At 44.2% G+C, this 24,775-nt stretch overlaps 1 protein-coding gene across 2 annotated transcripts in view; it reads right to left on the reverse strand.

The window, feature by feature from the left end:
* The window catches only part of DYNC1I1 (dynein cytoplasmic 1 intermediate chain 1), a 684,705-nt gene that overhangs the window by 363,442 nt on the left and 296,488 nt on the right, over window positions 1-24,775 (reverse strand). For both annotated transcript variants that reach the window (XM_082258382.1, XM_082258383.1), the window contains 2 exons: window positions 9,567-9,656; window positions 7,165-7,327 (listed from right to left, as the gene is read on the reverse strand). In XM_082258382.1, coding sequence (XP_082114508.1) covers window positions 7,165-7,327; window positions 9,567-9,656 — 253 coding nt within the window. The remainder of the gene's footprint in view (window positions 1-7,164; window positions 7,328-9,566; window positions 9,657-24,775) is intronic.

Here is a 24,775-nt window from a genome sequence, read left to right on the forward strand (position 1 = left end):
TCGGCAGCGCACCGCGTTACAAGGAAAGAGCAGGCGGGGCCTTGAGCTCCACTGACGCTCCGACCCCACCCCTTGCCGTGCGCGCTGTTCTGTACGGGAGGCGGCGCCTCGGGGTAGGAGTTGGACTGAGTGGAGCCGTTATCAGAATGCAAGCCATCGGATCGGAGTTGAGAGGCAGGACCAGTCACCAGGAGTGGGGATTCCCAGGCATTTCCGTGTGGAGCGGTTTGAGGACATCTACCTACACCTGTGATCCAGAGACGCTGCAGAGGTTCCCATCATTCTGTACCGAGGATACCTGTACATTCAGCCTGTATGACCCCATTTGCTGTACAGTATTTTGGGTCCATACCATCTGGTGAACATATCTGTATTCTTTTGGTGTGGGACTTATCACCTTTTCAAGTCATCATTTTTTTTTTGTGGGACTTATCCTTTCAAGTCACAATTTTTTCCTTGTGGATTTATTGGACTTATTTTTTCATGTTTTTTTGGACAAATTTTTTTGATTGATCATTAATATATGTGTTTTACATTCATTTGTGCACATTTATTCACAAATTTAGCGCTGCACTATATATATATATATATATATATATATATATATATATATATATCATTTGGTTACCATCAGTGTCGGTTGGAGTGCTAGCAGCAGCTATTCCACTTTCTTCACCACTGAGATATCATTTTTTTAGGTTAGCGCAGTTTGATTCAGTATTTTATCCTTTATATATTTTCGGCCTTATGTAGTTACTGGATGTTTGTTGGCAAGGAAGCAGTTGTGCAGGTTTATTTTTTTAGAAGACTCCAATTGCTCCACAGAACTGATGATGGCTGGACAGAAGAGTCCAATTCCTATTTTATAGCTGATAAACAAACTAAACTAGCACAACAAATACTTGTTACTTAAAGCAGTATTAAACCCAAAAGAAAACATTAATTATTTTGTACATTTTTAGATGTGATGACTGCATTCGTTTTCTTTGAGAGAGTGGTCTGTTGAGTGAGTTGTCTGTTGAGAAGAAACACATTGAGCCGAGTTTGCACCAATTACATCATTGCACATGCTGGAGGAACTCACTTTTGTTGTGTCCAGCTTATTCCTGTTTTTTATGAGGTTTATATTTAAATAAAGATAGTTCATTTTTTGTACTACCACATCGCTGTAGGTTGTCCGTTCCATTTCTTCACATTCCCCTTATTCCCCTTTTCCCTTCTCCTTCTTTTTCTCTCTTTTCTTTTTTTCTTCCTATTTTTCCTACCTTTTCCCCTCCCTTTCCCAGTCCAGAATGGAATTAGTGGTGTGTGTTAAACCTCATTTTTTCCATTTCCTTCTACATAGTTAAGGAATGGTTTCCGGGTCTGGTACTTTTAGCTTTATTCAGTTGAAGTGACAGGGCCCCTTTAAACCTTTTGCTTAAAATCAGCATAATCCCATAACTCTAAAACTAAAGAAAACCAATGCCATAACACCAAATGTATGATTATGCCAAAGCCACATACAATTGGTTTGCATCAAAGATGGATGCACCAAAAAGTTGCACAAACAAACAACTGATCTCAAATTATAAGATGTCAGTTTTCTCCAGCATGGGTAGAGGGAAGAACGCCTTGAGATGCTGAAATAGGACAGGGGAGAGATGGAAAGCATCAGCTTTCATCTGCCATGGTAAAGGAGAAGATGCCTTGTGATGTCTGCTGGTCATCATACACCCATCCCAGGTACTTACCTTCAGTTTATTAATGCCATATGGGCTCCTCTAGACACCATCATCGCTATGCTGTCATATTTGTCTCTTGCAGTTCACCCGCCTAGCAGTACCTGGCTGATTGCTTGCTTTCCATGGGGATGTTAAGTGTGGGGATGATAAATGTGAGTTCACACACACATTGATATATCTACAGTGCATCCAGAAAGAATTTACAGCGCTTCACTTTTTCCATATTTTGTTATGATACAGCCTTATTCTTAAATGGATTAAATTCATTATTTTCCTCAAAATTCTACAAACAATACTCCATAATGACAATGTGAAAGAAGTTTGTTTGAAATATTTGCAAATTTATTAAAAATAAAAAACAAAAAAAATCTCATGTACATAAGTAATCACAGCCTTTCCTTTGCTCAATAATTTGTTGAAGCACCTTTGGCACAAATTACAGCTTCAAGTCTTTTTGAGTATGATGCTACAAGCTTGGCACACCTATATTTGGGCAGTTTATCCCCATTCTTCTTTGCACAGCCATTTTCAGATTTGTTCGGAGATGTTCAATTGGATTCAAGTCTGGGCTTTGGCTGGGCCACTCAAGAGCATTCAGAGTTGTCCCGTAGCCACTACTTTGTTATCTTGGCTGTGTGCTTAGGGCCATTGTCCTGTTGACTGATGAACCTTAACCCCAGTCTGAGGTCCAGAGTGCTCTGAAGCAGGCTTTCATCAAGGATGTCTCTGTACATTGCTGCATTCATCTTTCCCTTGATCCTGACTAGTCTCCCAGTTCCTACCACTGAACAAAATCCCCACACCATGATGTTGCCACCACTATGCTTCACTTTAGGGATGGTATTGGCCAGGTGATGAGCGGTGTCTGGTTTCCTCCAGACATGACACTTGCCATTCAGGCCAAAGAGTTAAATCTTTGTTTCATCAGACCAGAGAATTATGTTTCACATGGTCTGAGAGTCTTTTGGCAAACTCCAGATGGGCTGTCATGTGCCTTTTCCTGAGAAGTGACTTCCTTCCGGCCACTCCATAAAGGCCTGATTGGTGGAGTGCTGCAGAGATGGTTGTTCTTCCGGAAGGTTCTCTTCTCTCAACAGAGAAACGCTGGAGCTCTGTCAGAGGGACCATTGGGTTCTTGGTCACCTTCCTAAGGCCCTTCTTCCCCGATCATTCAGTTTGGCCTGGGCGGCCCGCTCTAGGAGGGGTCCTGGTGGTTCCAAACTTCTTCCATTAACAAGTGATGAAGGCCACTGTGCTCATTAGGACCGTCAATGCTGCAGACATTTTTCTGTACCCTTTCCCAGATCTGTAGATATAAATAGCACCCTTGGGCTATCAGGTGAAGATGATAAAAGAGATAAAGGATAGCTGCAGCTGCCTATTCAGCCTTACCAAAGCTAAAAAAAAAAGGATTAAATATGGAGCTGCGCTTATCAAAGCAATATATTCATCAAAGATATGCAGTGGATAAATGAGTGAAAAAACCTTGTGTAAATAGATGTGAAAATTGGTGCATACAATCCCAAGGATATGATGACCGCGACGATACGCGTTGGGACGTCACGTGATAGGCGAACCCAAAAATGTGGCCGACAGATGGCTTGAGATACACAGATACCGTTACATGGATGTAACCTGCCGATTACCTTCGATCTAAATGTGAGTTACTTTTTTTATTTTAACAAATTGTGAAAAACGACTACACTAGAAGAGTCTCTCCTGTTTGTACTCTGCTTGATTTGGAGATCTCAGGACACCACAGCCCCCACCCTGGATTAACTTCAGGACTGTCAGAGATCAATCACATGCTGTTACCTTACAGCAGTAAGGTAAGGGTGTAGCACACCCAGAAGAGTGTTTGATTCATTCTCCTATCATTCAGTGCTGGAGTCACATATTTATTCCTTCACTGACCACAGCTTCTAAATATTCACGTTTGTTTTTGGCACGATTCACATGAATGGACTTTATATTAACAAGAACCTTCATTTAGGCACCTTTTATCATTCCTAAGTGCAATATGGTTTATCCACCATTGTGTCGCAATCACATATATTTTCAGTAATTGTTTTATTTATATTTATTTTTTTATAAGTGAGAGTAATATCATATCTTTGGGATTGTAATGGGATTTCACATCTATTTACACAAGGTTTTTTCACTCATTTATCCACTGCACATCTTTAATGAATATATTGCTTTGATACGCGCAGCTCCATATTTAATCCTATTCTTTCCCAGATCTGTGCCTCGATACAATCCTGCCTCGGAGGTCTACAGACAATTCCTTGGACATCGTGACTTGGTTTGCGCTCTGACATGCACTGCTAACCGTGGGACCTTATGAAGGTCAGGTGTGTGCCTTTCCAAATCATGTCCAATCAACTGAATTTACCGCAGGTGGACTCCAATCAAGTTGTATCAGTGGAAACAGGATGCACCTGAGCTCAATTTTGAGTGTCATGGCAAAGGCTGGGGATACTTATGTCATGGTATTTTTTCATTTTTTATTTTTAATAAATTTGCAAAGATTTCAAACAAACTTCTTTCACGTTGTCATTATGGGGGATTTTTTGTAGAATTGCGAGTTAAATAATTAATTTATTTGATTTTAAAATAAGGCTGTAACATAACTAAATGTGGAAAAAGTGAAGTGCTGTGAGTACTTTCCGGATGCATTGCATACAATTGTATATTGTGACAATTTCTAGTGAATTGTCAATATGTTCAGTTATTTTACATATATCCAGTGGTGGGATTCAGCCGGTTCGCACCGGTTCCATAGAACCGGTTGCTAACTTTCTGCAAGTTCGCAGAACCGGCTGAATCCCTCTGCGCGTCTGAGGACGCGCAGGACAATTGAATGTCCCGCGCTCGGGCAGACGTGGCGCCACGGCCCGCCCATTCTGTGACAATAGCGAATGAGAATTCGCTATTGTCACATGATCCTCCCCCCTGCCAATCAGGGAGCGGGTCCTCCCGCTTCCTGATTGGCCGAAAGGCAAACACCGTGCCGTTGGACGAGAAGGAGGCTCCGCGGGAGGACTCGGAGACGCGGGGAGCCGACTGCGAGACCGTCCGTGAGGTAAGTGCATGGGTCTCGCGGGGGGGGGATCACTGGCACTCTGCAATTGGGGGCAATGTTGTGGCTGGCGCTCTGCAATTGGGGGCAATGTTGTAACTGGCGCTCTGCAATTGGGGGCAATGTTGTGGCTGGCGCTCTGCAATTGGGGGCAATGTTGTGGCTGGCGCTCTGCAATTGGGGGCAATGTTGTGGCTGGCACTCTGCAATTGGGGGCAATGTTGTGGCTGGCACTGTGCTATTGGGGGCAATGTTGTGGCTGGCACTCTGCAATTGGGGGCAATGTTGTGGCTGGCACTCTGCAATTGGGGGCAATGTTGTGGCTGGCACTCTGCAATTGGGGGCAATGTTGTGGCTGGCGCTCTGCAATTGGGGGCAATGTTGTGGCTGGCACTCTGCAATTGGGGGCAATGTTGTGGCTGGCGCTATGCAATTGGGGGCAATGTTGTGGCTGGCACTCTGCAATTGGGGGCAATGTTGTGGCTGGCGCTCTGCAATTGAGGGCAATGCTGTGGCTGGCACTCTGCAATTGGGGGCAATGTTGTGGCTGGCACTCTGCAATCATTGGGGGCAATGCTGTGGCTGGCACTCTGCAATCATTGGGGGCAATGCTGTGGCTGGCACTCTGCAATCATTGGGGGCAATGCTGTGGCTGGCACTTTGCAATCATTGGGGGCAATGCTGTGGCTGGCACTCTGCAATCATTAGTGGCAATGTTGTGGCTGGCACTCTGCAATCATTGGGGGCAATGCTGTGGCTGGCACTTTGCAATCATTGGGGGCAATGCTGTGGCTGGCACTTTGCAATCATTAGGGGCAATGTTGTGGCTGGCACTCTGCAATCATTAGGGGCAATGTTGTGGCTGGCACTCTGCAATCATTGGGGGCAATGCTGTGGCTGGCACTCTGCAATCATTGGGGGCAATGCTGTGGCTGGCACTCTGCAATGATTGGGGGCAATGCTGTGGTCACTGTGCATTGAAAGGGGGGCACGCTGGTCTCTCTGCATTGAAAGGGGGGCACGCTGGTCACTGTGCATTAAAGGGGGCATGTACACTGGTCACTGTGCATTGAAAGGGGGCACGCTGGTCACTGTGCATTGAAAGGGGGCACGCTGGTCACTGTGCATTGAAAGGGGGCACGCTGGTCAATGTGCATTGAAAGGGGGCACGCTGGTCTCTCTGCATTGAAAGGGGGAACGCTGGTCACTGTGCATTGAAAGGGGGCACGCTGGTCACTGTGCATTGAAAGGGGGAACGCTGGTCATTCTGCTGGGAAAGTCGGAACTGGTTACTAAAATTTTTGAATCCCACCACTGCATATATCTGCTTTCTGTATATTTTTAAATTCAACTATATAGTATATTTTGTCTACAAAATACAACCTATTTAGATATGAATGTGAAAAAAATTACTTCGTGTAACTGGGGATACTCACGTCCCAAAGAAGCAGGTGAAACCTGAAAAATGTATACACATATGGGATATCCAAACAACTAATATACGTTACATCAATATGAAGGGTGGTCACTTAATATTCACTATATTGTCAATAGTATTGGGACGCCTGCCTTTCCACACACATGAACTTTAATGCCATCCCAGTCTTAGTCTGTAGGGTTCAATATTGAGTTGGCCCACCCTTTGCAGCTATAACAGCTTCAACTCTTCTAGGAAGGCTGTCCACAAGGTTTAGGAGTTTTTTTTTTTTTTATGGGACACTATAGGAAACTCCTAAGGCGTCAGAATACAATCAGTGGAACTAAGGGGCCAAGCCCAACCCCTGAAAAACAACCCCACACCATAATCCCCCTCCACCAAATGATGTGGACCAGTGCATAAAGCAAGGTCCATCAAGACATGGATGATCGAGTTTGGGGTGGATGAACTTGACTAGCCTGCACAGCGTCCTGACCTCAACCCGATAGCCAGACCTTCTTGTCCAATATCGGTGCCTAAACTTACAAATTTGCTTCTGGAAGAATGGTCAAACATTCCCATAGACACACTCCTAAACCTTGTGGACAGCCTTCCCAGAAGAGTTGAAGCTGTTATAGCTGCAAAGGGTGGGCCAACTCAATATTGAACCCTACGGACTAAGACTGGGATGCCATTAAAGTTCATGTGTGTGCGCGAGAAGGGGGTGGAACCAAGGATTTGTGTTTGCTGGGTAGGTGGGGAGGTGTAGACAAAGGGTGAATCAGAAAAAGGAGTATCTTCACCTGAGAAAAAAAAATACATATACTGTATATATATATATATATATAAAGTAAGGAATAACAAAATAAAAGCCTATACAAGCCCAGATAACCTACACTGAATTTATCAAAAGTTGAAGATGTAAGTTGAATGAATCTCACCCTTCTTTATCTTCCAGGTCTCCCCCGCTGTAGTCAAAGAAAATATTTGAGTCTTCGGCCAGAGCTCGCTCAATGACGCGGATTGTGCGATCAAAGAATATCAGAAATTCCTCTGAGTGGACTGCTTGCTGTTTTTCTTCTTCGGTCAGCTCTCTAGGTGGAACTTAAACAGAGATCTCCATAAATTTATAGAAGATACTTGATGACGGGATTCAATCAAATTCAATATCTGAGAAATTCACACACGTGGTAAACAGGATAAACGCAGTAATGTGCTATGTCAAGCTGCAGTGCAATCACATTATACAGCGCTGGATGGACCGGTTCCGACTCCTAGCTCCCAAAAGCAAACCAGCGGGAGACATGACAGTGGACTTATATGTACATAAAATAGCTCCTTAAGGTATTTATTAAAAAGGAAACGATGGGAGAGGAATAATCATTGCTCGGAGATGGGCTTTCGTGTGAATCAAACTTAATTGAAATAAAATTATTAAAGTTTCATATTAAGCAGCCGACCAAATACCAACTGCCCCCCCGCATTGTCCTCTAAATCCCCCCCCCCCCCCCACACACACACACACAACACTTCTGCAGTTAATTCTTGTTTTTCAATTTTGTGTACATACCTTTTTTTTTAGAGAAATCCTTTAGCAAATTACCTGATGTCAGAACAGTCCTAGAATGGCATTCTCAGCACTATTAGCTTGTGTGTCTGAGCTGTGCAAGGATACTCCCCAAGAGGGTATGTCCATGACAGCCTGGACCCACAGAACATGGGTTGATGCTGGGCCAGAAGAAGAGTGGTGGAGCAGGAGGAAGAAAGACACTAAGGGTAGCACTAGAGGTCAAAGGTGGCGTTGTAATTTGGCAACTTCAGTGCTCATCTCAAGTGCCTCCCTGATGCAAATTATAGTGTCCTGATGGGTGGATGTTAAAGCAGATCTTCTGTAAGAAGAGGAATTTCTGCTTTTCTTCCTGCTTCACTCCTACTCTTCTTGATCCCCCACTTCTGCCGAAACGGCCTAGGCAATTTTGCAAGACATTTAACCCTCTCCCCACCCACAACCTTGTAGGACACGTCACAGGTCCCAGAAGACTGAGGTATCATTCACATAGTCAGTGAGGAGCTTCAATGCCGGCTCTGGGGACCTGAAGATGAAGAACCGGCCTGGGTGGACAGGTAAGTGTCTTAAGCCCCGTATACACGTACCGAATGTCGGCCGAGCGATCGGCCGTCTTTTGTCCATTGCTGTCGTGTTGGTTGAAAAGTGCTCAAGACTGCACACGAATTTTGTCGGCCAACAACAACCAACTTCAGAAGTGATGTCATGTGATGGTTAACTTTCCATGTGTTTTTTCTACTCTGAGCATGCCCAGTCTTGCTCATCTGGCTTTTGTCGGCCAAAATCTGTACTGACTGACGAACAATCGGCCGTTCTGGTGTTGGCCAACAAAAATTTTATAGCATGCAGACCAGATTTTGTTTGGTCGAAAAGTCACAGTCGGTTGTCGGAAGCATCATACTAACAAGCCGACAATCGGACGTTGGCCGAATATTTACGGCCGACAATCGGTACGTGTGTACGGGCCTTTATTGTTAAAATGTTAAAAGTCGTTAGCTACACTATTTGTAACTGCTGACTTTAGATTATTTTTTAAAGGTACTGGAGAACTGCTTTAGGCTGGGTTCACACTGATGCAGCCTCGGGTCACAGCAGGGGGTCTGGTGCGTCCCTGTTTACTGATTCAGGTGCGAATCAGGTCCGAATTTCTGCCTGAATTTGCACCCGAAACGAAGCCAAAGATCCACAGGATCCCTTTCCAAAGCAGACTGGCAGACTGTGGCCGCCCCAGAATTGTGTGAATGGGCTCCATTGAGAGCCGGTCACACTCTCTTGTCATGCAAATTGGATGCGAAGAAATCCGCATCCAATTCGAATCATTGTGAACCCAGCCTAAATCTGGGAGTGTGGGCGTTTCTAAGCAGACTGCATTTACAGGCAGAACGCCTTAGATAAGGTTTACATGTTGTGCTGATCCTCCGTGATTGAAAAAACTAAATCCAATGAATAAAAGGTGCAGGCCAGGGAGGTAAGCCTGGGGAGAAAAAAGCTAGATGATGCTGGATGTCCTCCACACAGGAAATGAGGTGGGCTCTATCTGACTTGCTGAGGCTTCTAATGCACACTGCAAGCTCACAATGTGCAGTAAATACAGAGCATTCAATTTCAGTACAGGAGAGGAGCCTGTACAACTGCGCTAGACTGAAGAGAAAGCAGTCTGTAACCCAAAATAATAATAGACAACACCGTCATTGTTAAAGACTCAATCCATCTGATGTTCCTAATCACCATTTAGTGTATGCTGTAATTGAAAGCAATCAATGTAAAGCTGTTTACCTTCTTTTGAATCCTGCTTTTCTTCTTGATTGTCAAATTCCGAATCGTGATCTGTTTTTAGTTCCACCATTTCCTCATCCTCTTCCTCTTCTATGTAACCAAAACAAAGAGTCACATATCAATAAAAAGTTATCCTTCTACAAACAACTGTTAATACACACTAACGTAAATGAGTCATTAAAACGCACATCAGCAGCGACCAGAACATCAATTCCCGCAAAGATTAAAATTTTCATATATGTTCAAAGTTTTAATCCAGCGCTGTAAACGAAGCTCAGTGGAAACATTTACAGAGAGATTTAGAGTTGAAAGCGCCAGTGGAGCAAATCACGCTCGAGCTGCTTTCTGTTTGCCTTTCTTTAATACTGAAAATGTATTTATATCTTGCAGCAATTGTTTTGCGGTTCTATGGCTTAATATTGGGCCAATTATGCTTTACAAGCTATAACTTTACAAGTTTGTATTTCGAATTCATGACATGTCACAACACACAGCAACAGAACCAGATGATAAAAAATATCCACCTTTCATCATTAAAGTTATATTTTCCCGGCCCTTTAAGGAGTTTCTGATGCTGGCAGGTGGGGTTTATGATCATGTGACTGCCGTGATTGGCTGTCACAGCCGTCACATGGTCGGAAAGCTTTCTGTTAGGCACCAGTAACTGTGGCAGGAGCACGCAGGGCGTGCACTCTTGGCAAAGGTTTGTTTACATTTTGGTACGCAAATATGCCTCCGCAAGATGTCAAGGCCCACCCACCGAAAGGCAGGATATTTGCTTACCCCTGGCGCAAAGAGGTTAAAGGTTGTTTTTATTTTTAAATATTGAACAGGTTATACTTACCTGCTTTGTGTAATGGTTTTGCACAGAGCAGCCCTAATCTTCTTCTTCTTCTTAGGTCCCCCACTGGCACTCCTGGTTCCTCCCTATTGAACAGAGCTTCCAATCGCAAGCTACTTGCTATGGGGGCACTGGTTCGTGCTCATTTCCGAGCCCTGCTTGATGCATCCATAAGATACATAGAGCTGCGGCCCCGCTCTCTCCTCATTGGCTCACTGGCTATGATTGAGAGTGCCTAAGCCAATGAGGAGAGAGAGACCCAGGACAGCCGATGTTCCCATGCACATCGCTAGATCAAGACGGGGCTCAGGTATTAGGGGGGCTGTGGGGGGAGTAGCACAAAGAAGGCTTTTTAAAATCCTTCAGCCTTTACAACCACTTTAAAAAGCTGACCTTGAGCTGCAGCCAACTTTGCCTAGACAGACATGATGTCATCAGTCTACTGCAGAGGAGGAAGCATTTCCCCAGTCTCCTCTGCGCTGGTGATTAGACTGTGACGTGGTAATGCTGTGGTAACTCACACGGTTAGAGGCAGCAGCAGCTGCTGATACTTTAACATTTGTGAACACAGCCAATGACTGCACAGGCACCAGGAAATACTTGACTGTATCCTCTCCAAGCTGGCATCTCAGTCCAGAAATTAGGTGGTGATCTCTGAACTAAGATGGTGCCATGCTACTTCAAGAAAAAAAGCAGATGAAGGGGTTGTCAGGGGAGTGCTGTGATTTCTATGAAAGGAAAAGAATACATGGAAGCACACGTCCGTGCGAGGGCCTTGTTTGTCTTTGCAAACAGGGACCCTCACCTGCACGGATGTTAAGTACTTGCCGACCAGCGGCCGTAGTTTTACGGAGGCAGGTCGGATCTGTTACGTGAAACGATGTACCTGCGCATCGCTTTGTGTAGCAGATAGTGGGGGCGCGCATGCGCTGCCGGAGATGTGCACACATGCCAATTGGCTAGAGGGGGAGCCAATCAGTGGGTGCGACGGACACGATGTCTGCCAGGCACCTGCGATCGCTCCCCATGGAGACAGAGCGGTGGCCTGCTGATGTAAACAAGGCAGACCGCTGTTCTGTCAGTGATGAACACAGGGATTCTGTGTTCCTTCTATTTAGGAACACAGGTCTCTGTGTTCATCCAGTGAGTAAATCCCCCACACAGTTAGAAAGCATCCCCTAGGCTCACATTTAACTCTTTGATCGCTCCTGATGTTAACCCCTTCCCTGCCAGTGTCATTAGTACAGTAACAGAGCATCATTTTAACACTGATTACTGTAGTAATGTCACTGGTCCCCTCAAAAGTGTCAGTTAGGTGTCCGATCTGTCCGCTGCAATGTCATAGTCCCGCTAAAAATCGCTGATCACCGCCATTACTAGTAATAAATAAATAAATAAAAATGACATAATTCTTTCCCCTAGTTTGTAGACGCGATAACCAATCAATATACATTTATTGGGATTTTTATTTTTTTTTTAACAAAAATATGTAGGAGACTACGTATTGACCAAAATTGATGAAAAAATTTGATTTTTCTTTTTAGCAGAAAGTAAAAAATGTTTTTTTTTTTTTTTTTTCCAGAATTGTCTCTCTTGTTTTGTTTATAGTGCAAAAAAATGAAAACCGCAGAGGTGATCAAATACCACCAAAAGAAAGCTCTATTTCTTTTTAGAAAAAAAGGACATACATTTTATTTGGGTTCAGCGTCGCATGACCATGCAATTGTCAGTTAAACTAACGTAGTGCCATATTGCAAAAAATGGCCTGGTCATTAAGGGGGTAAAACCTTCTGGTCCTTAAGTGGTTAAATTGGGAGCACTGCAGCCACTGCATTCTGAATGACATGAATGGGACTGCCTGCAAAGGGATGCATGCATTAGCAGGTGCAGCTAGCTAGTTTGCCACTCGGTGGCTCTGTTCCAGAGTAGTGTGCCCGTATATAAGCCAGGTTAGGAGGAGCACTAGTGCTGTTGGTTCATGGGAGCCAGAGACCCCACCATCAGGCACATGTAACCAGTAAGTGGAGACCCTGGACAGGGCTGGAGGACACAGGGAAGTAGACCTGTACCCAGAAGAACCAGTTGTGGACATCCTGACCATTATGAAGTTACAGGGCTATAGCGGGAGGCAAAAAAGCCTTTTAGGTCAAGCCAAGAGTTCCCTGGAGTGAGGCTATTCAGCAGTGATGGCAAACCTTGGCACCCCAGATGTTTTGGAACTACATTACCCATGATGCTTATGCAGTCTGCAGTGTAGTTGGGCATCATGGGAAATGAAGTTCCAAAACATCTGGAGTGCCAAGGTTCGCCATCACTGCCCTAGAGGGTCCTGGGAGAGGTGTACCCATGGAGGAGGTGACTGCAGAGATCCCATCTCAGTGAGTATTAATGACCCCAGGTGGAAAGAGACTGTTTCAGGGAAGATGGCTTACCTGTGCTGCATGATGCATTCACATATGCCTATTGTAGACTGTCCACTAAAAGTAATTGACAATAGACTGTCAAATGACCCAGATAGTATGTTGATGTGATGCGACTCTTTGTGCTATCTTTCAAGTCCCATCAGTAAAGTACAGCAACCCTTTCTTTGTGTGAACATTTTTTCCTTTGGGGATAAACGGCCTGGGAATGTTGGGAGGAGGCTTTTGGCATTTAGTGGGCACAAGATGGTGGAGGAAAAGCCTAAAGCAGGAGGGTTGCTGTTCTAGCAGAAGAGGAAGCGGGGTAACAGACTTGTGCTCTTGGCACCCAGTTCTAGCCATTCGCAAGCCCCCATTACCCACGGAACACCCGTGCATCTCTGTGCAGGCAAAAATGGCCCTCGCAAAGGTGTACGCCTAAGTATGCCAGTGTTAGCTGCACATCATTGTTATGGACTGGCTACCTAAAAGTGACAAAGGACTATGGCTGTACTATGTGTGCTGGTGGTCTCCATCAGAGGTATGTGCCACAGGGGGACAATGTAGTAGCACAATTGGGATACAGTTGTCACCTCATAACAGAAAGTGTCTGAACATGGAATTACACAGCAGGATCAACAGGTATTCTTTTATTGAAGCCCAAAGTTTTAAATAGTCAGCATGTAGGCAGGTGCAGTCTCTTTTCTCCACTGCAGGTGGCGCTATTCCTCAGCGGTGATGCAGGTGGAGAAGGAAGTCGGGAGAGACCTTGTTTACAGAGAGGCAGCACCTGATTGGATGCTGATGCCCCATGTGAGTTTGCTGGCCATTTTGGGTCAGACAGAGTCAATTTAAGACCCTGGCTCCCGGGTTTGGTGCGCATTTCATGTGTGATAGAGTAGAGACAGGTCACCCATCTGTCAGTGACAAGGCTTAGCGACAGGGAGAGGTTCCATATGACTAGGGAAAGTGCAGGGATACAACATCCTTTGCAGAAGCCTCCTCACTTGGGTACAGACTGGCCAGGCCACATTCTGCCCCTTGAGACAGACGCTGTTGGCACACCTCAGACCTACTGCTAAACTCATTGCGGTACATTCTGTGAATGCGCCTGGTGGGGTTGTCTTCCCATTGGGCTGGTTGTGCTTTGTTGAACTTCAATTTCAATATAGTTCTGTTTCTGCAATTAAACTGGGGGTTTACTGCCGCCGCACCACGCTGCACCTCCCCACAAGCAAACAACTTTTGAACTGACATCAACATGTTACAACTCCTATGAAATTTTAGTAATTGAGCTTTTATTTGTTTTAACAGTTTAAAGCAATAATCAAATCTGAAAAAAAAAAAAAATAGCTGGCCCCCTGCAGGTTATTGCCATATTGTGCTAGCATGCACCACATACTAGAGCATTATGGTAGAATTACTTTTCAAATGAAGCCCTCTATCACCACTGCCGGGGCTTCTATCTTCACCTGGGCTTCCATCCAGGTTCACAAGCTATGTCTTGCAATGACATTACTCATGCAAATGTGCATAGGAATCACAATTGCGGTACAGTGCTCTGAATTGACAGCACACTCAATGCGCAAGCACTGGTATTGTCACTGGCTGCTGAAATTGTGAATATTTCCTAAACGGTGCATGTTTAAGAGATATTCATTGTACCTACAGATAAGGCTTATTGTAAGTTTATCTGTAGGTACAATTTTAAAATGAGAGTTTACTACCGCTTTAACAAATTATTTCATATATAAAACCTTTTAGAGTAGGTGTTAAATCACAGCTGATTACAGTGTAAAAAGGATTTGCTGGTTATCAGCATTCCTCTCCTCATGCTGACAGCAGGAGAGGAGAACCGATACCTGGCAAATCCACACAGTGCCCTAAAATCATTATTAGCTGACACAAACATAACAGAGAACTTGTGTAAATTACCCCCTAATTTTTTTTTACATTTAGAAAAAAAAAAAAAATATATATATATATATATATATATATATATATATATATATATATATTTTTTTTTTTTTTAAATGTTAAAAATGTTTACAATATTTTTTTTCTAATTTTTTTAGAATTATTTATTACAATGCTTTTTTATTATTACTTTTTTTTTACAATTTGTTATTTTTTTACAGGCCTGCAGAGGGGGGAGGGGTGGGGGGATTAGAAGCAGGCAGAACAGGGAGGGGGATCAGTGTTGGAGAAGCAATTACATGAATGATGCCCTGTGTCTGTGTCCCTCCCTGCAACAGCTGAAAGCTGGCAAGAGGGGGAGAAATGGACTTTCAGGTGCTGCAGAGAGCTGCACAAGGCTTCTTTCTGTAATTGCCCCTCTGCCCGACTGCACCGCTTTCCCATGCCATTGGGCCCCCCTCTGTGCCTGGGCCCCCTAAAGGAGGACTGGTGTTCCCCCCTATCAGCAGCCTTGCCTATCAGTGATGCCTATCACTGCCCCCTATCAGTGCCCATCAGTTTCGCCTTTCAGTGGCTGTCAGTGATGCCTATCAGTGCCTGTTTAGTGTCACTTATCAGTGCCTATCATTGCCACCTATCAGTGCTCATCAGTGCAGCCTCATCATTGACTCCTCATCTGTGCCCATCAGTGTACCCTCATCAGCGCACATAAGCGAAGGAGAAAAATTACCTATTTACAAGATTTTATAACAGAAACTAAGAAAAACTTTTTTTTTCAAACATTTTTTGCCTTTTGTCGTTTGTTTAGCAAAAAATAAAAAACCCAGTGGCAAATAAATACCACCAAAAGAAAGCTCTATCTGTCCCAAAAAAATGATAAAAATGTCGTTTAGGTACAGTGTTGCATGACCGCGCAATCGTCATTCAAAATGCGACAGCACTGAAAGCTGAAAGTGAATGTGCCCAGTAGGCAAGTGGTTAAACAAACCAAATGAGTCACATATATTTTAATGCATTGTGATTATTAATCAGTTTCCAGTGGATTTGATCCTCAAGAGTCCACAAAAAAAAGTTATTTTTGCTCAGCTGATCAGAAAGTGGGATTAAGCGGATGAAGTTCTGCATTGCCGATGAGTCACATAACCATCAAGGTTGGTAACTCAAGCAATGATGGAGAGAAAAAAAATCCTCTCAGACGGAATTGCTAGACGTGCAGAAGAAAAAAAAACACAGATACTTTTTTTTTTTCTAATTCTGACTGTCAACATCTATATGTCTAAGGGTTCCCAGGTATGTTCTTGTCGTCTGTATAATTTATACACGTTCAAGGTTGTCATCACAAGCCAAGAGCAAATCAAGCAGTGGGTTTGTTTGCCAGAGGTGAAGAGGTTAATTTGATTGTAACGAGTGTGAGGAAAGTGACTCATGTAAGCTACTCCAGGCCAGATGTTGCTGTGTCCTCCTGGACAGATGTAACTGCTTCTCCAACACTTCTCCGCTTTCCACCACTGAATTCTTTATGTTCATTTGCAGTAAGTGCAGCCAGGCCTGGAAAATGAGGAAGCTAGCGATCAAGGCCATGGGAAAAAGTGCACACTAGTGGAGAATATTACTAGATTTCACACCAGGATAACAACTTCATTTTCTCTCCTAGGTGACAATTAATTTCTTGTGTAAGATGAGTTTAGGAAGCTTTAACCACTTAAGCCCCAGAAGATTTTACCCCCTTCCTGACCAGGGGGTTTTTTGCGATTTTTTACTGCGTGACTTTAACGGACAATTGCGCGGTCGTGCGACGCTGTATCTAAACGAATTTCACGTCCTTTTTTTCCCACAAACAGAGCTTTCTTTTGGTGGTATTTGATCACCTGTGCGATTTTTTGATCATGCGCTATAAACAAAAAAAGAGCATAAATTTTGCAAAAATAACAATATTTTTAACTTTTTTTTATATGAAATTCCCCCCCCCCCCCCCAAATTATAAAAATCAAATTTTTTTTAACATTTTCGGCCAATTTGATTTATGCTACATATATTTGGTAAAAAAAAAAAAATCGCAAAAAGCGTATTTTGATTGGTTTGCGCAAAAGTTATCGCGTTTAATAACAAAGAGAAAGATTTTTGTCATTTTTGGTGTTTTTTTTTTTAACGAGTAATGGCGGCGATCTGCGATTTTTCTTTTTGCGGTACTGCGACATTGCGGCGGACAGATCGGACCCTTGACTGACATTTTTGACACTTTTGGGGGTACCAGTGACATTACTGCAGTAATCAGTGCTATACATATGCACGTTTACTGTAAAAATTACACTGGCATGGAAGGGGTTAACTGTATTGGACAGGGAGGGGTTAAGTGTGTCCTAGGGGCGTGATTCTAACTGTAGTGGGACATGGCTACTAGTGTAAAAACAGAGATCAATGGTTCTACATAGTAGAACCGTCTGATCTCCATTTTTACACAGGGGAGAATGACAGGCGGCTTGTTTACATAAGCCGCTCTGCCTTTCTCCCGCTCTACCGAAGATCGTAGTGTGACCGGCGGACATCGGGTCCGCCGGTCACACGCCCGCACTCCTCCGTGAACGAGCCGAGGCAGGCGCGTGCCTCGGCGGGCGCGCGCTCGCCCGCTATTGGCTCAAATCCCAGTGACAGGCGAGCGACGTAGATCTACGTCACTCTGCCTGGCCGGGGCTGACTGCCGCAGTAAATATACTGTGCGCAGTCGGCAACTGGTTAAAAAGACCCTGACAGGTCTCTAAAGCAGTGCTTTCCATCCAGGGTGCTGCAGCACCCTGGGATGCCATTTGGTTTCCCCCCCGTGTGGTGTGAGCATGAGACCCAGTTTGCCATGAATCGGACATGGATGGGAGGACTCTGTGATGGGGAGCACTTTGTGGTGATGGGTGACTCTGATGTGATGGAAACTCTGTCATGGAGGTACTGTGGATTTAACTGGAACTCCCATGTATTGGAGGGACTGTGGTATGATGGGGGCCTCTGACTCTGGGATGGGGGGACTCTGTGCTGACAGAAGGCTTTTGATGTATACGGGGGACTCTGACATGAAGGGGGGGCCTTCTGACACGAATGGGGCCTCTGATGTGAAGGGGAAAACTCTGATGTGATGAAGGGACCTCTGATGTGAAGGAGAGAACTCTGATGTAATGAGGGGACCTCTGTTGTGAAGGGGGTTCTGATGTGATAGGGGGGACCTCTGATGTGATAGGGGGCTCTAATGTGAAAGGGGGCTCTGATGTGATGAGGGGACCTCTGATGTAAAAGGGGACTATGCTATGATGGGTGGACCTCTAAGGTGAAAGGGGGCTCTGATGTGATAAGGGGCTCTGATGTGATGAGGGGACCTCTGATGTAAAAGGGGACTATGCTATGATGGGTGGACCTCTAAGGTGAAAGGGGGCTCTGATGTGATAAGGGGCTCTGATGTGATGAGGGGACCTCTAAAGCAATGGGGGAAACTCTAATGTGAAAGGGGGCTCTGATGTGATAAGGGGCTCTGATGTGATGAGGGGACCTCTAAAGCAATGGGGGAAACTCTAATGTGAAAGGGGGCTCTGATGTGATAAGGGGCTCTGATGTGATGAGGGGACCTCTAAAGCAATGGGGGAAACTCTAATGTGAAAGGGAGCTCTGATGTGATGGGGGAACCTCTGATGTGATAGGGGGACCTCTAATGTGAAAGGGGGCTCTGATGTGATGGGGAACCTCTGATGTGAAAGGGGGCGCTGATGTGATGAGGGGACCTTTGATGTGACAGGAGGCTCTGTTGCGATAGGGACACCTCTGATGTGATGGAGGAACCTCTGATGTGAAAGGGGGCTCTGATGTGATGAGTTACCACTGATGTGACAGGAGGCTCTGATGCAATGGGGAGACCACTGATGTGAAAGGAGGCTCTGATGTGCTGAGGGGACCTCTGATGTGATGAGGGGACCTCTGATGTGACAGGAGGCTCTGATGCAACGGGGAGACCTCTGATGTGAAAGGAGGCTCTGATGCGATGGGGGAACCTCTGATGTGATAGGGGGCTCTGATGTGATGTGGGGACCTCTGATGTGAAAGGAGGCTCTGATGCGATGGGGGAACCTCTGATGTGATAGGGGGATTTCTGTTGTGAAGGGGGCTCTGATATGATGTGGGGACCTCTGATGTGAAAGGGAGCTCGGATGTGGGGACCTCAGATGTGAAAGGGGGCTCTGATGTAAAGCTAATTTCATCAAGGCTATAGCCGCCAGCAGGGATCATTGTATTCTGCTGGTGGGGAAGGGGATTTGATAAGGGATTTAAACAATTTTCTTTCCTTCAACCCACAGTTGGGTTGTCAGGCACTGTCATCAGCTTCCAAAACAGGTATAGGAAGACCAGAAAGAAGACCCATCTACGCTGCCTCATCATATACAGGTATTGGAGAATATACCCCTGAGTAATACTCTACAAAGATATTCATAATGGCCTCAGGATCCTTAACCAACTCCCCCGCTTGGGAACGGATACAGGGAACACTAACCGATGCCCTCTGATCAGCCGCAAGCAATAATTTAGCATTTTTGTCACCCTTTTCAAAAAGACACTCCGCTCTATGAAGCAAGGTAGTATGTGCCAAGTTAATATCAAACAAGGCAAGCTGATGCTTGACTTGACATGCACTGTTAACTATGGGACTTTATATAGACAGGTGTGTGCCTTTCCAAATCATGTCCAATCAACTGAATTTTCCACAGGTGGTCTCCACTCAAGTTGTAGAAACATCTCAAGAATGATCAGTGGAAACAGGATGCACCTGAGCTCAATTTTAAGTGTCATGGCAAAGGCTGGGAATACTTATGTACTGTACATGTGACTTTTTCGTTTATTTATTTTTAATAAAATTGCAAAGATTTAAAACAAACTTCTTTCATGTTGTCATTGTGGGGTATCGTTTGTAGAATTTTGAGGAAAATAATGAATTTAATCCATTTTGGAATAAGGCTGTAACATAAAATAATGTAAAAAAAGTGAAGCGTTGTGAATACTTTCCAGATGCACTGTATGGCCTGTCTTAGATGGACTTGGCTATTATTATTATTATAATACAGGATTTATATAGCGCCAACAGTTTGCGCAGCGCTTTACAATATGAGGGAAGACAATACAGCCACAGTACAATTCAATACAGGAGGAATTAGAGGGCCCTGCTCGTTAGATAACAAACGAAACCCAAACCCCAGCTCAGGGCCATCTTATCAAATGGGCACGTTGGGAAGTTGCCCGGGGGCCCCGCTTGACCTGGGGGGAGGGCCACCTGCCCAGCGACCCAGCCAAGCATTAGTCCCGATTCCCATGTGCATCCCGCCGCCGAACTTAGCAAGTGGCAAGCGCCTGTTGGGCCTGCGTTGCTGTCAGGCCAGTTGGGCCATGGAAGGGGAGCCCACAACTGCAGGAATGCCTGAACAGGCACACACAGGACAGTTGAGTCTAACTCCCGTCCATGTGTGTGTTCACCGGACCCAGCCGCCCAACTTGGAAGCTGTCATTAGCCTGGCACTGCTGTACCAATAATTATAGCCTTATCGATAATTTGCATTTTTATTCTCATGGGTGATTGTGTAGGCAGGGCCCCAGTGCACTTCATTGCCCGGGGCCCTTTAATGCTCTTAAGATGGCACTGCCCCAGCTAACACTTTATAAGCAGTTACATCAAACAGTTTTCTTTTTCCTTTTGGGATAAAGGTTTTACATAAATCAATACATTTTGAACATTGTAAGCACCCCTATCTGTGTTAAATGGTTTGTCTCTACCCTCTAAGAGCCCATTCACATTAGCGTGACTTGTCAGTCTGACAAGTCACGCTCCCTCACGGTCCATTGCCGCTACAGGACCCGTTCTAATAGGAGCGACACAAGTCGCTCTGACTTAGAAAAAGGGTCCTGTACTATTTCGGAGGGGGGGGGGGGGCGACCTCGGAGCGACTTGCATAGACTTCCATTATGTGAAGTCCCTGCAAGTCACTCCGAAGTCGTGGTGCAATGTAATGCACAAGTCGCCCCCGAAGTAGTAAGGAGTCGTGTCGCTCTAATGTGAACCAGCTCTAAATGCCTCTTTATGTATGTTGAAAAATAACAGATTACTGCCTGGAACACCAGATGAAAACAAATAAAAAAAATCCTAAAAACAAAAATTGAATGCTGCCATCACATCTAAGAATTGGTAAACTGCAATATTAAACATTTTTGCATTGGGGTTTAATAATCATTTATTTCTTGATAATCCACACAACAGAGGTGTGTAATTTACCTACATATTTTGTGCAGAAATGTGTTCTCTTTTCCATCTCACAATTTGGGGAGGTATGCTGCAATTCCTCTGTAAATGGCTAAAACTAATAAATAGAAAATTTGCTTCATAACAAAGCCAATAATTAATTTGAGACTTTCAAATTATTTATTCACATTACTCGAGTAAAAACCGAAAATAAGTCAGGCATGCTTATCTCCAAAAATGATTTGCTTTTGAAACCAATTCACAAGTTGCCTGGCTCACTGAAGCTTTCGGAAAGTTGCTGGATATATATAACTCTTCGCAATGTTGGCATGTTCTGCTGCGTAAAGTGAGCGTGAACATAAACTGGGTTTTGATACACGGCTGTAGGCGTCTGGGCGGAAGTAGATTAGTCAGCACTCGGAATATATTGATCTCTAGAGGATAGAACTTACACCTCAATACCAACGGTCCAGACTGCTGTGTACTGTCACATGGATGGAGACATTCTGTCTGAAGGGTAAACAGCAACTAACATACGGGCATAGAAAAAAAGATTATGAGATGGAAAATTAAAAATAATAAACTGCTTTATTTCAACATAACACAAAATATTATTTTATTAATAGAAGTAAAAGGCGATATTCACACCTTCGATTTTAGTATGTTAAAGTAAAAATAAAGGCACAACTTTTTTTTATTAGCTTTGGATAGGGTGGAGAGGAATTAAAGAACCAGTCGGGTTTTTAATGCTGTCTGTGCCCAAATTAGAAAATGTTTGTCCTATTTACCATTAAAGCATCGTACACACGCAACGAATTTACGCCGACCGGTCGTCCGTCTTTTGTCCAGAGTGGTGTTTTTTGGTTGGAATGTGCTCTAGACTGCACACGAATTTTCCCGCACTACAGAATTCTACTTCAGAAGTGACTTCATGTGTTGGATTGCTTTGTATGTGTTCTTTCATCTCTGAGCATGCCCAGTCTTGCTCATTTTTCCCCATCGAAATCTGTACTGACTGCACAAAAATCGGCCGTGTTTTGACGGAGGACAAAAATTTTATAGCCTGCACACCAGGATTTTTTCGGCCGAAAAGTCGTAGTCGGTTGTCGAGAGCACCATACTAACAAGCCGAAAATCGGCAGATCGGTCGTTGGACGAAAATTCCCGGCCGAATTTCCACTCGTGTGTACGGGCCTCAACACAGATAGTGAAAGTGTAAGAAAATCCCAAATTGTGGGTTGTCACCAAAGCAGAAATAGAGGGGAAAGCGTCTAATCAGGTACTCTAGTTCTTGTAACTCTGGTGACAACCAGTGATTCCCCTCACTTTGGAGGGATCTCCACTCACTTCCTAATGTGGCAATGGAACAGGAAGTGAAGAGAAATCTCCCCAACAGGAAATAGATAGTTATATAGTTAGTCAGGTTTGAAAAAATACACTAGTCCATCTAATTCAACCAATAAAAAAAACACACAGAAATAGAAAACCTACATATATATATATATATATATATACTATCCTATACCCACAGCTGACCCAGAGCAGGGCCATCTCACCAAATGGGCACGCTGGGAAGTTGCCCGGAGGCCCCACTTGCCAGGGGAGGGGGCCCACCTGCCCAGCCCCAGCCAAGCATTAGTCCTGATTCCCATGTGCATCCCGCCGCCGAACTTAGCAGGGGGCAAGCGCCTGTTGGCCCTGCGCTGCTGTCAGACCACTTGGGCTGTGAAGGGGGAGCCCACAACTGCAGGAATGCCTGTCCGCCTCCACAGAAACAGGCACACACAGGACAGTCGAGTCTGACTCCCGTCTGTGTGTTTGTTCACCAGACCCAGGCGTTGAGCTTGGAAGCTGTCATTAGGCTTGCACTTCTGTACCAATAAATATCGCCTTATTGATAATTTGCAGTTTTATTGTGGGTGATTATGCAATCAGGGAACCAGTGCACTGCATTGACAGAGGCCTTTAATGCTCTTAAGATGGCACTGACCCAGAGAAAGGCAAAAAAACAAATAAGGTATAATCCAATTTGCTGCAGTGGGGGGAAAAATAATTCCTTTATGATCCCCCATGAAGCAATCAGATCCCTGGATCAACAACCCTTGTCACTTTTACCTCTAAATTTTGATATCCAGTTATATTTTTTGCATTTAGGAATGCATCTAGTTCTTTTTTAAAACAATCTACTGAGCTAACCAGAACCAGTTGTTGAGGGAGTCTCTCTTACTGTGAGGAAGCCTTTACTGTATGTCAAGGTTAAATCCTGCTGTGTCCAATCACAGCGAGGCGCTCCAGCGGGGCACGCAAGCCCCTTCGAAAACTTCTGCACAAAATCACGTACATGTATGAAAATCCTCAGTCAGGATGGCTGCCCAAATCTCCAATATCCAATAGGATGGCTATTCTCCCCAAGATGGCTGTTTGGAGCCCATAACAGGAGACAATTAGTCGTCAATTGGCTCCTGCCAACCTAAAGGAACAACACAGTGCGACCTTCAGGCTGAAAGAAAATACTGCGGCCTCCACCTGCCTACAAGATGATCTCATTGTAAGATGATCCTTCTATTCCAGCCCTGAGGACAAGAATACTATTTTGGACTTTCCATCACTTTCAGTCTTGTCAGCGATGGTCACCAGGATAAATAGAGAGGTTGTGGCTTTAAATATACTCAAAAATAAAATAAAATATAAATATTAGTATACTTTATTTATAAAGCACAAATATTATATGTACACTTGCACTGTCTGCCAATTGCTGTTTGTGGTTGTTGATCAAAACAGTTTCCTTGTAAAAACTGCTAGGCCCGTAGGTGCCGGGATGCTTCTACAATTCAAAAAACGTTACGGTTTGTTTTCACAGTTTGGGATTTACATGTTATATTTGTATGGCTAAGCCCTTCTCACCGCTGTGTATTTTACAATAAATCCTTCAGAATTCCTCATAACTCACTGCAAGGAATTGTGTAACCATATTCACACATTCATAAATAAACCATGACAGGTAACAATATACCGTGCCCGGTGAAAAGTCACTGGCTACATGGAAATTCACAGTTCTGCCTACTGTTAAATCTGGATTGGACTATTCATGAGCAGTTACTGGAATCTATCCATCAAACTGAAGTGGAATTACATTTGAGCCAAAGAGCTCACTGGGGAGGTCAAGAACAAAAGTGAATACAGATCGTTCATACATTTGCATCCCCGTGCGGTTATACCGATATTGTTCGTAATTAACTTATGCCAACATAGCTCGTAATTAACTTAACGGAATTGTCTTCAGAGAATCTTCTGCTATTTTATTAACTGGCCAACTCCACCTAAAAGGGATAGTTTTAATTTTATTTTTTTATGTGGACGCTGACACACAGTGCTGGTTTCTTATATTTTTGTGAAATGCTGATCGTGAAATATCTCCACTAACATTTTATGTTCCATTGTCTGTTTGCGGATGGATAGGAATTTGGTTGACTCATTCAAAAAGGTGTCCTGTCAGGACCTGGATCACCTGCTGGTCGCATTTTGCTTCCCAAAGAGGAAGGCTGTAACTTTGGTGTCCTACAGTGGTGTCTCCCAGGAGTCAGCAGATCCCAGTATTTAGTTTCTACCTGATGCTGGCTGCTAGGAGGGTATTTAGGTCCTCTCCTACTAATTAAACAAATCTAATACGCCAACACTATTGCAGCAAAAATAGGGGCGCAGAAAAATAGAAAAACCATGTGCCACATCCTCAAATATCAAGATTGGAAAAAACGAAAGGAAAATGGACTTTCTAGGCACGGTAGATTAAAAA

The sequence above is a fragment of the Pelophylax lessonae genome, assembly GCF_965119305.1.
Source record: "Pelophylax lessonae genome assembly, chromosome: 5".
NCBI lineage: Eukaryota > Metazoa > Chordata > Amphibia > Anura > Ranidae > Pelophylax > Pelophylax lessonae.